Source organism: Zalophus californianus, chromosome 14 (assembly GCF_009762305.2).
Source record: "Zalophus californianus isolate mZalCal1 chromosome 14, mZalCal1.pri.v2, whole genome shotgun sequence".
Taxonomy (NCBI): Eukaryota; Metazoa; Chordata; class Mammalia; order Carnivora; family Otariidae; genus Zalophus; species Zalophus californianus.
Window position 1 is genome coordinate 22,617,138 of NC_045608.1, and position 16,314 is coordinate 22,633,451.

Here is a 16,314-nt window from a genome sequence, read left to right on the forward strand (position 1 = left end):
GGGCGGGAGCTCGAATGTGATAATCTAGAGTGGTCTTGTATACGGGAGTTGTTTAACCTTGTAACCTAAACATCACTTGCAGTTCGCAGCCTGTTCGTGCACTAACCTGCGGTTATTGGTAGGGTGGGGCATTTTTTGCCTCTGGTGGTGTTCTTAAGCCACCAAACACCGGGCCTTAGAAGCAGTGGGAGAAGTCGAGGGAAGGCCGGAAAAGCTCTGGGTCCTTCCGGGATTTAATTTGAAACGGGTCGAGAATCCAGCAACTTAAAGGCAATTTAAGTCTTCCCGAGCTGTGGGATCAGTAAAACAGGCAGGTAAATGCCGGCGGTTAGTGCCAAGGTTCAGAGTGCCCCCTAGAAGTGAGGACTCTGAAATACCACAGTCCAAGACACATCCTGGTGGGAAGTGGTTTCCGCAGGGCCCTTTCCACCTTCGTCTTGCAGTGTTTGAATTTTAAGAGGGAGAATTTGGAAGAGAGAGTGCTACTCTCCCTTCCCTATTGAACGGGGGGAGTCAGAATGTGTATGGTGAAATTTTTGCGTAGCTGGACATGCCAATTTCTTGGTTTAATTTGCTCAAACTGTTTATTGGAAACCTCCATGTACTATATTAGAATTACAGTTGTGTTTTACATAGACACACAGTAATAGGCCAGCTGGAGGATCTTTGGGAAATCATTATCTGGACTTTGGTTTCCTTTCCTTCAAAATGAAGGAGTGAGGCTAAATCTTTTTAAAAGCTCTTTGAGCCCTTAACCTTTTGACATTATAGCAAAGCTTTTGGTTCCCACAGATTGCCCCATACTGACTTTAACTCCTTGTGTAGCTTGAAGCTCTAAATCTCTACTGTTGGAGAGTGAGTAAAGTATCTAAAAGCCACTACTTTAGGTAACGTTAGATGTTTTTTCTCTTCGTGTATGTTTAGGAAAGTAGAGTATATGTCCAGTTTAACAAAGAATTAAACTCCTAAGTCACCACCAAGAAAAAGAGCATTGCCAGCACTTTAGAGGCCCCCTGGATTACAGCCCCTTCTTCCCAACCTGTCCTGTATTTTTAGTGAAGTCTTCAGCTGCGCATTTGGGGGTTAAAAACAAAGCATGACTGACAGCTAAAAAATCTAACCATTGTATAACTAACATTTTTGAGTCCACTATAATGTTTGTGAGTTGGAGGTAGATAACATAAGTTTTCAGGAAACAAATCTGCTACCTCCTTTAGCCCACCAGTATGGGACTAAATGGGTTGGTTTCACACGGATCTGAGATCATTCGTTGTTCCGTTATCAGCTTTGCCAGTTTTCTGCTTTACATAACTGTTCTTGTGTAAAAGTCCTCTTGGAAAGTTGAACTTCCATGTCAGCAATTTAGAATCATTTCTCACGAGACACCTCAGCAAAACGTAGATTGAAATATTTTTTGATGCTTCATTTGTCTGTTTTGTAAATGCCTCACGGAAGAGGTGATTTGCATTTACTTTCTATGTGGTACATAGAAAGCAAGAGTTGTGCTATTGAAAATGCCTTAAGGTTTAATCTTAAAATGCCATTAGATTGTCTTAAATCAATTTGTTCATTATACAAAACCTTTAGGCAGTTGATTGATAACGTTGATGAATCAGGGTTCTGACTTAAGGATGTACAGAGGAAGGAAAGTAGTTAAGGTAGAGAGGTAGAAAGGTGAGCCTACTTTTAAAAGATGGATTCAGCACAATGCTCTCAGGCCAGGTAGACTGTGAGGCAGGCTTTGGATAGAATGGGGTAGAAACCCCTCCCTGAAGACCTGAGATGTCCATTGTTGCTTTCAAATGAGGGGCTGCTTTCTGATTGGAAAAGAAAGGACCCTTTTGTTCACTAATGGCAGTACTGTCTCCTAGCATAGAATAAGGTATGTATTTCTTGTGGAGAGCAAAGATTGGGTAGAATTTTTAAAACTATTTTTAAACGGGCGCCTGGGTGGCTCAGACGGTTAAGCATGTGCCTTCGGCTCAGGTCATGATCCCAGGGTCCTGGGATCGAGCCCCAAGTGGGGCTTCCTGCTCAGCGGGAAACCTGCTTCTCCCTCTCCCACTCTCCCTGCTTGTGCTTACTCTGTTGCTGTCTCTCTCTCTGTCAAATAAATAAAATCTTTAAAAAAAATAAAATCTTTTAAAAAATATTTTGAAAATACGTGTATGTTTAGTTCAGTAGTGCTGTGAAAACTTCACCATTTTATTTTCTCTTTGTTTTCACTACTTGTATAGACACCTCAGTGGACTAGTCTTTAGTCCCTTTTTGTGCATGTTTTACATTTGAGATGAAAAGGGAAATTCTAGGAAAGATTAGAAAGAAGAGAGGGGAAGAAAAGTAAAGTTGTGGGCTTTTTTTTTTTTTTTCTTGAGTTGAAATCGTGAGTTTTAAAAAGATGTTGTTACTTAAAACCAAATTACTCCCCAAAAGATTACATGCTTTATTCTCTGCCAGTTATCATGATTCTGTCTTAACTCTGCTGCAATTTATGTTGTGTTTGGCTTTTGACCTACTGTAGAAATGTAGCCCTGATACAGTCAGGAAAACCTTTAAAATACTGGATTGGAATGACTTTCTTTTTTGCCATTCCATGTCACAGCCCTGCTATGGAATTATGGTTAGTTTTCAAAATGCTAAAGTGAGGGGGTGATAGAAAAACCAGTTTTTGGGGAGATGTAACCAGTCTGATGTTAAACATTGTAATATTGTGGCATGCCTCATTTTTATATGAAGGTAAAACTTCTTTTGGTTCATCTTGTTTTCTGTTAGTCTTAGGATGATGATCATGTATTTGAAATGACAGCCTGCAGTTAAGGGGCGGGGGAGGGAGTTGTGGTCATGGGAACCTTTAAAGTATCTGCCAAATCAGCTGATCTTGACCTCATTAGCTGGCACTATATTTCAAACTTTCTGAGCTTTAACTGGCTTAGACTCATTTTTTTGGTTTGATGTTAAGAGAGAGGAGATACTCAATTTGGACCTGTGTTGGCCTGTACTTCCTCTCTATAAACAGTTTAAAGAATTTATTTTCTTCCACCTGAATTCCTCCTCCGCTTTTTTTTTCTTCTCCTTGTCTCTGCTGACTTCACATTATTTTCTCTCCTTGTTTTCTCTAGATTACAGTACCTACAGCCAAGCGGCAGCCCAGCAGGGGTAAGTCAGTCTTTTATAACAGTACTTTCGGTGTGATTGATAATAATGTTTTTAGAATACTAAGCCTCCTGGAGTTGTAGAGGATTTTGTAATGGAATCTGAATGTTCTATATTCAGTTCTTGCATTTAATTTCTCTTACAGCTACAGTGCATACACTGCCCAACCCACTCAAGGATATGCACAGACCACCCAGGTAATCTTTAAGATATTTATATGTGGTTATATCCCCAAACAAAATATTTCTGTCAGCCATTAAAACAATAGCTAGTACAGCTCTTTTTTAAAAATCAGGTAATAGAAAAGTATGATGTGCTTGTAATCATAAAAATACTCAGGCGTGTTAAACTTTCACAGTGGGAGTGCCATTATAAATGACACCATCCCCAAACTGGGAGTTGCTAGCTCTCCACACCTTTCTAGTATCATTTCTCAAGTTAAGTGCCTTGCTCAGTAAATGGTCTTTCTACATATTATATTACGTTTAAATTTATTTAATTTTACAGTGCTTCTGCAGAAGAAGGTGTTATTAGGATATTTTGCAAACAAAAAATAGCAGCGCATAGATAAGTCATTTGCCAGTGGTCACATAGTAAATGGCAGGGTGAGTTGTGTGTGGCTGCCTAACTACAGAGCTTCTGAGCCCTTTCCAGTACATGAGCTTGTGTTTAAAAGCCTAGGCCAACAGAGACGCCTGGGTGGCTCAGTCAGTTAAGCAGCTGCCTTCAGCCCGGGTCATGATCCCAGGGTCCTGGGATCAAGTCCCACATCGGGCTCCTTGCTCAGCAGGGAGCCTGCTTCTCCCCCTCTCTCCCTCTGCTTGTGCTCTCTGTGTCAAATAAAAAAAAAAAAAATCTTAAAAAAAAATAAATATCTTAAAAAAAATAGATAAAAGCCTAGGCCAGCAGATTCTGGAAGTTGGGGTCCTAGTATTCTCAAGACCACTTCGCATTCTGAAATGGTCCGTGACTAAAATGGATACTGATAACTCTGCCATTGAAACTTTCTGGGACAGACAGAAGTGTGATGTCTCTGGCAGATCGTACATAATTGGTCATTCAAATCTAGAATGTGATCTTGCTAATAGGTGGAAGAATAGCTCATTCCTTACCAGATTTTAAGTATTACTGATGTCCAGGGCGCCTGGGTGGCTCAGTCGTTAAGCGTCTGCCTTCTGCTCAGGTCATGATCCCAGCATCCTGGGATCGAGCCCCACATCGGGCTCCATCCCAGCATCCTGGGATCGAGCCCCACATCGGGCTCCATCCCAGCATCCTGGGATCGAGCCCCACATTGGGCTCCCTGCTCGGCGGGAGGCCTGCTTCTCCCTCTCCCACTCCCCCTGCTTGTGTTCCCTCTCACTGTGTCTCTCTCTGTCAAATAAATAAAATCTTTAAAAAAAAAAATTACTGATGTCCAAGTTCAAAAGACAGTTCCTGATATGTTAACCTTAAGGAGACTTGCCGTGTTCTAGTTCGTTTTCTTTGAAGTGGTTTAAGTTTTTAAATTTTTATGTCAGGCTGAAAATCTGGTTTTCAAACTAACAGGTTTTAATCCCATTTTCATTTTCTTTCTCTTGGTTCGTTTTGTCTTCCTAACATTTGTTTCCAGTTGCTAAAACGGTACTACACTAAGTGCTAGCAATTATACATCTGTTCCGTTATTGCCCATCCCTTGAGAGTGTCTTTATTAATCTCCTGTGTAGTTAACTGAGAGTTTGCCTCATTATCTCAGGAACTTTTTTGTAGTTAAGTTTATAAAAATATGAGTGGATTAGATAAGGGAAAGAAAGCATTCACAATACTGTGATCACTTGTCTGTATTTTACAGTCTTTACTAGAAAGCAGTATTTTTGGTTTTGGTTCGTCCAATTTTTAGAGCCTTAGAAATAAGTCATTCTGTTTTTTGGCTAAAATACAAGGTTTGGTTTGTTTGGTTTTTTTTTTTTTTAAAGATTTTATTTGTTTGAGAGAGAGAGAATGAGAGATAGAGAGCACGAAAGGGAAGAGGGTCAGAGGGAGAAGCGGACTCCCTGCTGAGCATGGAGCCCGATGCGGGACTCGATCCTGGGACTCCAGGATCATAACCTGAGCCGAAGGCAGTCGCTTAACCAACTGAGCCACCCAGACGCCCTAAAATACAAGGTTTATATGTGAACTTCTTGCATCTGTTTTCTTTGAGCAGGCATATGGGCAGCAAAGTTATGGAACCTATGGACAGCCCACTGATGTCAGCTATACCCAGGCTCAGACCACTGCGACCTATGGGCAGACCGCCTATGCAACTTCTTATGGACAGCCTCCCGCTGGTAAGGCCTGCCTTGGAGAGACTTTTGGGTCATAGCCACTGGGGTGTTTGCTAAGGATCTTGTTACTTATGCTCTCAGGTGTATATTCTGTTCCATACCTTGGCATCTGAGGATCCTTTATTCTTAGGAGGAGCTATTTTTTCTTTTTCTTTTTCTTTTTTTTTTTCTTTTCCCTTATATTCTCCTAAAGGATTTCTGATAGAATGTGGGTGGGATAATTCCTTTTTAACTATTTCATTCAGTGTATCAAATAATCTTATAACAAAATGGAGCATATATAAAAGATTGTGCTAATGGTAATACTGGGTAAGAGTGAGCCTTCTTAAAGTGAGCTGCTTAAAATCAAACTGATTTTCACATCTGTTTGCTTCATCTGATAGTGTACCCTCTACTTTTTGTTTTGTGCTTTCCACAGTAGAAGGGACCAGTACAGGTTTGACTATCCTGCTCATTCTTGCATGGGAAATGCTTTCCATCTTGTCTAACCTTGTAATGTTGACCCTTTAGGTGTTTTCATCTGTTTAACCCTCAAACTTTCTAACATCACACACAACAAGGTGCTAATGGGAAATTGCTTCAGGTGCCATTCACAGATCCATGTCCTTTTCTTTATGTGATTTTGGGAAAGGTTTTGCTTTATTTTACATTATTTTGTGTCAAGCCTTAATAGTTGTTCACCTTCCCAAAGGTATTTCAGATGACTATTCCCCAGCTGATTCCCCCCTATTCCCTGAAGGACAGATTGCATGAGTAGATTTATTTAGAGGAACAGACTGCCACCCTGCATGTAATGTTTGTCTCTTGGTTGGTTTCCAGTCCAGATACGTTTTATTTTTTGTTTTAAATGTTAATGAATTATTTTAATTCATAGTATGTCTTAACAGCATTCCAGGGAGCTAAAAAATAAACTACTCTGAGAATTGGAATAAATTGTATCCTAATGCTAGGATTGAGTGGAGTATGTGAAAAATTTACAAGGATTTTTATATTTATTGCTGCTATGTAACATTTTAGAATCCATACCTTCTCCCTACCCACCCATTCCTGTTTTTATTATTATAAGAGAATATTCAATACAAAAGTCTTAAAAATGTAAAAACTCTTTACTGTCCAACTATTTTCAGTTCCCTAAGTTATATGTAGTTTTCTCTCAAGAGTCTTTAGTAGGGGAAAAACCTGCATCTGTAATTTATCTCCTTGAGTGACAGTGTCCTGGATTTGATGGGCAGTGTTTCCTAATCTGTGTAACTAATGCATATGTCAAATCGGATGGGAAATGTTTACACTTTTACTGGTGTTAGCTGCAACTGTAGGAAAAGCTGGAGCTAGAACTGTACAGTTTGGATTTTTAGCACAAAATTTTGAAATTGTGAGATTGAACTTTACATAGTCAAGCTATTTTCATTTTTATTAATGATTGACATATTAGTTTTAGGTATACAACCTAATGATTCCATATTTGTATATGTAGTGAAATGATTGCCACAAAAAGTCTAACTCATATCCATCGGCACACACAGTTAACATTTTTTTCTTGCGGGGCACCTGGGTGGCTCAGTCAGTTAAGCAGCTGCCTTCGGCTCAGGTCATGATCCCAGGGTCCTGGGATCGAGCCCTGCATCAGGCTCCTTGCTCAGCAGCGAGCCTGCTTCTCCCTCTGCCCCTGCTGCTCTGCCTACTTGTGCTCTCTCTCTCTCTCGCTCGCTCTCTCTCTCTCTCTCTCTCTCTCTCTCTCTCTCTCTGTGTCAAATAAATAAAATCTTAAAAAAAAATTTTTTTCTTGGAATGAGAACATTCAAGATCTATTCTCTTATCAACTTTAGACAATACTGGGCGCCTGGGTGGCTCAGTTGGTTCAGCAACTGCCTTCGGCTCAGGTCATGATCCCGGAGTCCTGGGATCGAGTCCCACATCAGGCTCCCGGCTCAGCGGGGAGCCTGCTTCTCCCTCTGACCCTTTCCCCTCTCATGTTGTTTCTATCTCTCTCTCTCTCAAATAAATAAATAAAATCTTAAAAAAAAAAAAAATAGACAATACTATTAACTATAGGCAACCATGCTGTAGGTTACATCCCTGGAAGAATTTATTTTTATAATTTAGTTAATAAATATTTATAACCAGAAGTTTGTAGCTTTTGACCACCTTCCCTCATTTTTAAGATTTTATTTATTTATTTGACAGAGAACATGCACGAGCAGGGGGAGTGGCAGACGGAGGTAGAGGGAAAAGCAGGCTCCCTGCAGAGCAGGAAACTCTGATGTGGAGCTGGATCCCAGAACCCTGGGATCATGACCTGAGCCGAAGGCAGACATTTAATTGACTGAGTCACCCAGGAGTCCCAACCTTCCCTCATTTTTAAAATAAGTATTAAAGATTTTAAAAATAAGTATTAAATAAAGATTAAGTCTTTGGCATCTCTAGACCATTTTATAGGGATATGATAAAGTCATTTGTAGGAAACACGGGTCTTCTAGGTTCTCTAGAGTCCTGTGTTCTCATTGTCATTAATTGAACAAGTCCCACTGTGAAGACAAAAACGTAGGACATTCTGATACAGAAACCAGTGGTTTTGATGAGCAAGAAACTTCACTTAATAAGGACTGTTTTATGGATTTTATAGTTTATGGAGAACCATACATACCTCTGTTAATGCTCCCATCAATCTTTGGAGTGTAGAGACTGGAATTAAACCTGATGGGCAAACTGAGGCTGAACCAAACTAAGTTAGGACCCTCACAGGTAGTAAGTGCCTTCAAGCACCATTTTTTCCTTACTCCATGCTGTCTTTACACTTAAGCCATTGGATAATTACTGAAAGGAATGTAGAAAAAAACCCTTTTCTCTCAATAGAATTTTTTTTAATTAAACTTTAAGAGAAAGTGTCCATATAAATCTCATTTCATTAATTAGAATAGAAACTTTAGTTTTTACTGTTCAAGTTGAACAAAAATTTCGGTTGATTTGTGTAATGTTTATTATCTTTTTCCTTGAAGTCATTAGCACAGAGTAGATGTGTTGTCTTTTGCCGCTGATCTTTTTTATTGTCATTAAATCATTTTTCTCTGTTAATTTTTCCTCATTTGCTTGGCTGTTTGTGTGGGTACTTGAGATTAATTAAAAGATTATTAATTAACCCAGTGCCTATTACCGTAATCTTTAGCACTCCAAGTCTCTAACAGTATACTGCGTAGTTTTATAATACACAGTTATTGCTCTGATCAGTCTTTGTTGTTGCTTTGCTTTTAATTGCCCTTGTGACTCTTATAGATGGCCTTGTCATCATGTAGGGGAAAAAAATCTGTGTAGGAGTAATAGGGTAGGTGGAATTAGATTCCAGTTAAATTTAAATAAATGAGTGCGTTATGTGGATGACATTAGGACTCTGCAGGGAACTTTTAAATTAAGTAAACAGATGAGTGACATGCCAACTCAAAAAACTTCCATTGCTTGGGGCTGTTTTGTGCATTATACTTTCATACACATTTCAACCTAGTAGTTTTGAGAAGGAAATTACTGTCTTTGTGTATAATTAATTTCAGAATTTCCCTAAAATGTTCGGAATGGAGAAAAAAAGTATTACACTCTGTGCTACAGGAGGTGACACTTCAGATTGTACAAAGAGAAGTTGGTATTTGTTGTTGGCTAGTAAGTTGTATGTATAGTGAGGACACTTTATTCTAACTGAAGTTTAAGGCCCTAAATTTTAACTAAAATGAGAGATCTTAATTCAAGATTTGTCTTAAGTACTCAAACTCTTTTACTTTAGTGAGATGTAGACTATTTTTTGATGGATATGAATGCTGATAACTAGACCCAGGTTTTTATTGCATGGCTGGCTTATGTTCACTGACCATGAGAAGGGGTCAGAGAGAAGAGCCCAGCACCAGGAAAGGTTATAACACATCTCACAGAATAAGGACTCAAGTTAGGAGCTGCAGTTTGGGAGGGGCCTTTTGTCACACTGCAAGCCCAAGTTCCAGATGAAAGGGTTTGCATTCCTGCCTGCTCTGGTAGAGGCAGGAACTAGGGAGAGAACCTACCTTGGTTTGCCTCATACCTCTGAACGCAGCAGGTCTTTGTGATACCTAGTTAGGGGACTAGCACAGGGCTAGCTCTAGGGTCTACTTTCAATATTTCCAAACAGGAAAAAGACCTTTTTGCTTGTGGTAGGTAAATAAGAAAGGAATGGAGGGTGGGTAATTTGATGACAAGCGTAGACTCTTAGTTGGTTTCATCATGTGAAAAACATTCACCTTATAAAGGTTTATTTGGGGAGTATTAAGTTGAATTAAAATCATTTACCTGAAAGGTCAAATAAGATAACCTTTGTTGGTTATATTTAAGCAAATGTAATTTGTAGTATCTTATTACTCAAATTCCATTTTAAAATTTAGTGCTAGTAACAAGCATCTTTTTAGTTGTTACCTGAAACAAAAGTAGCAGTACTTGGACATCTCTCACTGAAAATTAAACACATGTTCTCTGGGATTTCAGTTTCCTTTAATTAATGAACTGAACTGCCCATGTTGGAATGCTCGGGACTGAAAGGAAAGTAATTTTAATGCTAAAAATATTACCTGGATCATTATTTTTAGCAATGTGTCATTGCCTTTTCCCTTTCTGGGATGTTTTATTCCGGCTTGAGAGTTTTTTGGGATACTTAACTAGTTGAGGAAATTGTTAAGAAGGCCTGCTTGCAAGACCAGTATAAGATCCCTAAAAGCAGATTTTTCTCCTATTGAATCCAGAGGGGAAAGGTGCAGCAGGAACCTTGTTTTCTGTACCAGCACTTCTGTAGCATACCCTGTTTCCTCCTGTTAGGTGTGATTTTAGAGCTAAAGAGAGTGCCATGCTGAAAACTGGGTACTTTTCAGACAGTGTAGGCTTTAAATATTGTTTTGTTGCTACTCATACTGGGCGGGGGGGGGGGGGATCTATTTAAAGGGGCTAAATATTGTGATGCTTTAAAGTAGGTGGTTTACAAATTGTTTTGTTAACAAGTGTCTAGGCAGCTCTCTGAGGAGCCAGAAATCTGACATATTTCTCCTTTGTTCTAGGTTATACTACTCCAACTGCCCCCCAGGCATACAGTCAGCCTGTCCAGGGGTACGGCACTGGTGCTTACGATACCACCACTGCTACGGTCACTACCACCCAGGCCTCCTATGCAGCTCAGTCTGCTTATGGCACTCAGCCTGCTTACCCAGCCTATGGGCAGCAGCCGGCAGCCACCGCACCTGCAAGGTAAGGCTACACTCCCCTAGTTCTTAGAGTAGAGCATATCAGCCTGTTGCGGGAAAGAGAGCAATTACACGCACTTAGAGAATCCGGGACTTCATTCCTTTTTAATGGTTACTCTTAACATAATTACTTTTAGAGGTTGACTGGGTGTTTATAGTCATCACAGTAATGCTATAGAACACACCACAGATACATTGTTCTCCATTTAGTAGAGAAATGGTGCCATCCAGGGGCCAAGATGAGGAAAGTCACTGGCCAGATGTCTAGTTTCTAGACATCTAGTTTCAAAAGGGTGACCTTTTAGGGTAGGAGGAGACTATTATATTTACTTTACCAAACCCAGAAAAAAACAATGAAATGTGTGTTTTCCTTCACAACAGAACAACTGATAGAATTGTACTTTTGGTTTTATTGACCTTGTAAATGGATAACAGCTTTCTCTTTGGGAAAAACGTGGCAGTTCACAATACAGAGGAGGTGGAAAGTCATATACTGGTGTCTCAGTTGAAGAAATTGACATTTTTTGTGTATTATGTAGTGGCTTGGTTAAATATCACAGGCAAGTATATATTCTTAACTGGGTACCCTGCTTTGGGGTGAATATTTTGGCAAACAGTTTCATACTCCATGACTAATTAGCAGGTTAAACAGTACTGATTATTACTTAACAGAAGATTTCAGGTCTTTGCTTTAAGCAATGGACATAGGTGGCTTCTGCATACAATCTTGAAGGAACATTGAATTCTGATTTGAAAGAAGACTTTTTAGGGAATAAACAAGAGATCAACTTGTAACCTAGACTTTTTGCCTACTCTAGAGGTAAGAACTTAGCTCTGGCAAACACTCATGAAATTACTTCCAAAGTGCACAGTGAGTAATCAGAGCTACTTGGTAGTTTACATCTACTAGACATCCTGTGCAGTAGGTAGATTAAACTAACTGACTGATTCCTGTAGGGCTCCGTTTCAGGTGACCTAGGCATTTCAGAATGTTATCAACTATTTGAAGTCCCGTTTGATGAGCCATTGCAACAGTATATCAGCCATAGCTGGTGGGGGGGTTATATATTAATTGGTTTTTTATGATTTTTTGTTGTTCCTTTTCTTTCCCTGATTTTCAGTCCTTACCACTTTAAAACTGTCTCATGATCAGTGTCAGCTACTCCCTTTTCCACTGGAAAGGGGGGGCTTGTGACCCATTTCAGCTCTGGAGAAACCAGTACTTCCACATCCTATCTGGTTTGCCTGCTGATTCTTGGCAGTTTGCTTAAAATAGCTCAAGCTCACTTTATTAGTCTTGTTGCAAACTGTTAGGGCTAAGAGGTAATAGAAAACCCTGGGGGATTGCTTTTCATTATTTAATATTTCCCAGTTCATCCAAGCATTCCTGGGAGCTGGGGTTGGGAGGGGGTGGTTCCCTCCCCTACTCTGGTATTTCCATTATGGAAACTTTCAGGCAAGGTTAGATTTATTTATGGCAGTCCAAGTTAGGAAATGTATTTTCAGGTCTGTTCTTAATAAATGAGAAACTTAAACTCACAGTAATCCAAATTTATAAATGCCATGAACTTACATAAATGTTACTCTAACGTGTCACTTTTGCATTATTGTTAAAGTTTCTTGTCTGTCTTCCAACAGTCCTTTTGGGGGGGAAGCATTTTCTTCCCTAACAAACCACCTCCCCTCCCAGATCACTTAAATTGGCAATAGAAAATATTGTAACTGCCTTTGATAGCTGCTAATGTGGAACGAGTGGAACATGTTGGTATCTCATCTGTGGATTTGATTAATTCTCCCCCTTTCTTAGAAGTGTTCTCTTCCAGCACATACAGTTGGACCGAGACTGGGTTTGATATAATTTAGTTGACAATTGTATTTACTTCCAAGCTCAGTCCTAACATTGCACATTGCTTAGAGGTTATAGAGCTCTTACCCAGGAGTTTTATGGTTGAGGGAAAAAGTCTTACTTTTTTATTTCTCCTTTTAGACCGCAGGATGGTAACAAACCCGCTGAGACTAGTCAACCTCAATCTAGCACAGGGGGTTACAACCAGCCCAGCCTAGGATATGGACAGAGTAACTACAGTTATCCCCAGGTACCTGGGAGCTACCCCATGCAGCCAGTCACAGCACCACCATCTTATCCTCCTACCAGGTCAGTATCTTTGTTCTCATGGCCAGTGAGCTAGTAGAATAACAGTTTTTTTTTCAGGCTGTTGACCAGCTTGCTTCTTCCTCAGGTGAAATGGGTCATCTGACTTTCCCAGTGATGAGCCTGACCACACATTAAAACTTCAGTCTTAGGTTCCTATAGCAGTACCTGGCAGTCAGTAACTCTTTTCTCTAAACACATTTTTACCACTCTAGGTTCTTCCTTTTAATTTTGCTCTTTTAAGTTAATTCAGATGGATGAGAAACAGAAGTATATGAAAGCAGGTAAACCCAACCATGGAAGCCACCTCCTCCAATGCAGTTAGGATGGGTAAAGTGGAAGACATGAAAAAGAAAAGAAAGAAAGAAACTTCATTTTAGTCATTTCATAACTTAACTTGGAGGTCCATTCATACACAACTCTTTCAAGATTTTATTTATTTATTTGATAGCACAAGCAGGGGGAGAGGGAGAGACAGGCTCCCTGCAATGCAGGGCTCGATCCTAGGACCCTGGGATCGTGATCTCAGCCAAAGGCAGATGCTTAGCCAACTGAGCCACCCAGGTGCCTCCATGCACAGGTCTTTTAATGATTCGGCCAGGGCCTTTCGTCCTCAGATTTATTCTGCACTCTGTCTTACATGTTAACCACCCCAGCAGCTACAGTGTCTCATTTGGGTTTCTTGTAAAGTGGAGGAAGGACCTGCAAGTTTTCTCCTTCATATTTAATTAGAAGCAAGTTTTCAGATGAACTGTCTGAATTGTGTTCTAAAGTGTTGACTTAGTTTTGCTAGAGGTAGCACTTCCCTTTTTTGCACTCAGTTTCATTGGTTTTCACATGAAAGTGCAGCAGGTGTGAACAGGTTTGGGAACAAAATACAGCTGACCGGGTAAGTGTACAGCGTGGAGCAGCAGTGGGCAGGGCTTACAGCAGTTCTTCCACAGAGCCCACCTGTGCCTGTGCTGCTGAGGGTAGTAAATCTGGCCGGTGGAATAGGTACACTCCGTGAAGAGAGGCTATTGAGTCTGTACAGCCACGTTCGGGGATATGATAGAGGCTTAGTTTAGTTGTACTTTTAAATATGTCTTTTTTATTTTCATTACCATAGTTCATTTAAAGTTTAATAGCAGTTCTTTTAAGCTTTATTTCTATGTAAGAAAGGTATCATTGGTTAGTTTCCCTGCCTGAGGTTGACATGTTGAAAGATGAAGATCCACTTAATACTCTTGTACAGTGCCATGATTCTGAAGTTTCCTTATCCATTTTTTCTTCATTAAGATTTCGTAGATGATCAGGCATGTTTGAAAGTTATAGATGATCAAGCGTGTCTGAAAGTTTGAAACTGTATACAATATATAGCGGAACAATTTAAAACTTGGGCAGATGTCAAGAGAAAATTGCCACGTTTGTGTGGCCACACACACACTAGGCTGCCTTGTACCTTCAGAACAGTCACTGTCATGATTGAAGGGAATTGTTGGAGGCAGGCTTAGAACTGCCATGCTTAACTGCCTCCTTTTCCTCCGTGGCTTTTCCACCGAGTGCACATGCACATATTCTTCCCTTAATGCAGGAACACCAAACTCCAAATTTGCCTTGAATTTAACTGAAAACTATGGTTTTAAGGAGGTGGGAGGTAAAAGAGAAAACTCTAAGGTTTGTATAATGTATAGATTGGTTTTCAATAGTTTTCCCCTCCTTTGCATTGAAAGCTTTATTCTGAATACAAAAGTATTTGCTTATTTTGAATTGAAACTGTTGATATGTAGAAAGTAAGTGTGTTTTTAAGGATTTCTATGTCATATGCTATGAATGTCTCTTATATTTAGGGGGCTTGAAGAAATAACAAGCCTCTCCTTCCTAAAAAGCTTTTTTTCTTTCTTTCAGCTACTCCTCTACACAGCCGACTAGTTATGATCAGAGCAGTTACTCTCAGCAGAACACCTATGGGCAGCCGAGCAGCTATGGACAGCAGAGTAGCTATGGTCAACAAAGCAGCTATGGGCAGCAGCCACCCACTAGTTATCCCCCCCAAACTGGATCCTACAGCCAGGCTCCAAGTCAATATAGCCAACAGAGCAGCAGCTACGGGCAGCAGAGTGAGTTGCTAAGAGAGAAAACCAAATAAGAATGATTATGTTTGGAGTTTCTGAACATGGGGAAATGGTCTTTACCGTTGTTTAGTTTTGGACTCTAGGACATCTTTAGGACATAACATCCTGGCTAACCACTTGGATGTCCCACTAAAGACATGAGTGCTTTTCTCCAATTTAATTGTTAGTATGCCTTGCCAAAAAAAGAAAAAAGAGAGTTTGTAACTGACCAGAGAAAACATTTTAAGACGCCAGCCTTGCTCTCTTTAAGGAGGTTATATACAGTGAGTGAAGCTGGCATTCCTGTGGCCTGCCCACCCCAACTCATTAAAAGGATGTGAGCAGATAGCTTTTGAAGACTACTGCAGTTTTGATAGTCAAGTAAATGCTATATTTTGTTTTGTTTTTTTTTACATCTATAAAGTGAAAAAAAAAAAAGTCCTCATAGAACCCTTAGTTTCACATGGAGAAGTAACCAAAAACTCAAAACTGTACTCACAGTTTAATTTTTACCTGAATAGTTTTTTAATGAAACTCCATCCATGGGTATGTTTCATTATGGCTATGAGATGAGTAGTGCTTCTTGATGGAGCCCAAGCTTCAGCAACATACTAAAGCCCTAAGAAACTTGCCCCTGGTTTTTGTTTTTGTTTTTTTTAGATTGTATTTATTTATTTGACAGAGACATAGCGAGAGGGGGATCACAAGCAGGGGGAGTGGGAGAGGGAGAAGCAGGGAGCCCGATGCGGGGCTCGATCCCAGGACCCTGGGATCATGACCTGAGCCGAAGGCAGACGCTTAAATGACTGAGCCACCCAGGCGCCCCATGGTTTTTGTTTCTTGAGAGTAGTTTAAAGAAGCAGCTTTTGGAGGCATCCTAGGATACAAAATCCTGTAAACTGTTAACCCAAGGGCTTTTTTCTTATTTGGGTGGTTTATTCTAGGCTAACTGTAAGATTACTTCAGCTTTGATGAACCAGCAGTTTTGGTTAAACTTAAAAGAATCATCCTACCTTTAGAGGTGCTTTGTCAGGTTTAAAGAAGATGGTGCCTTGGTTAGTGCCTTGCAATTGAGCATTCTGTGATTCCAGGAGAAAGTACGACAGGCAATGGTTCAAATGCTGGTCCATGGCTTACAGATGTGACTCTTTCCTCAGGTTCATTCCGACAGGACCACCCCAGTAGCATGGGTGTTTATGGGCAGGAGTCTGGAGGATTTTCCGGACCAGGAGAGAACCGGAGCATGAGTGGCCCTGATAACCGGGGCAGGGGAAGAGGGGGATTTGATCGTGGAGGCATGAGCAGAGGTGGGCGGGGAGGAGGACGCGGTGGAATGGGGTAAGAGCAAACCTTTTCTCCTTTTACCT

At 40.3% G+C, this 16,314-nt stretch overlaps 1 protein-coding gene across 5 annotated transcripts in view; it reads left to right on the forward strand.

Moving 5' to 3' along the window:
* Positions 1-16,314, forward strand: part of EWSR1 (EWS RNA binding protein 1) — an 80,412-nt gene that overhangs the window by 52,133 nt on the left and 11,965 nt on the right. For 4 of the 5 annotated variants that reach the window (XM_027576410.2, XM_027576411.2, XM_027576413.2 and 1 more), the window contains 7 exons: positions 3,120-3,156; positions 3,299-3,350; positions 5,339-5,462; positions 10,520-10,706; positions 12,690-12,857; positions 14,742-14,953; positions 16,105-16,285. In XM_027576410.2, coding sequence (XP_027432211.2) covers positions 3,120-3,156; positions 3,299-3,350; positions 5,339-5,462; positions 10,520-10,706; positions 12,690-12,857; positions 14,742-14,953; positions 16,105-16,285 — 961 coding nt within the window. Of the gene's footprint in view, positions 1-3,119; positions 3,157-3,298; positions 3,351-5,338; positions 5,463-5,877; positions 5,896-10,519; positions 10,707-12,689; positions 12,858-14,741; positions 14,954-16,104; positions 16,286-16,314 lie in introns of all 5 variants that reach the window. The other variant, XM_027576409.2, reaches the window with a different exon arrangement.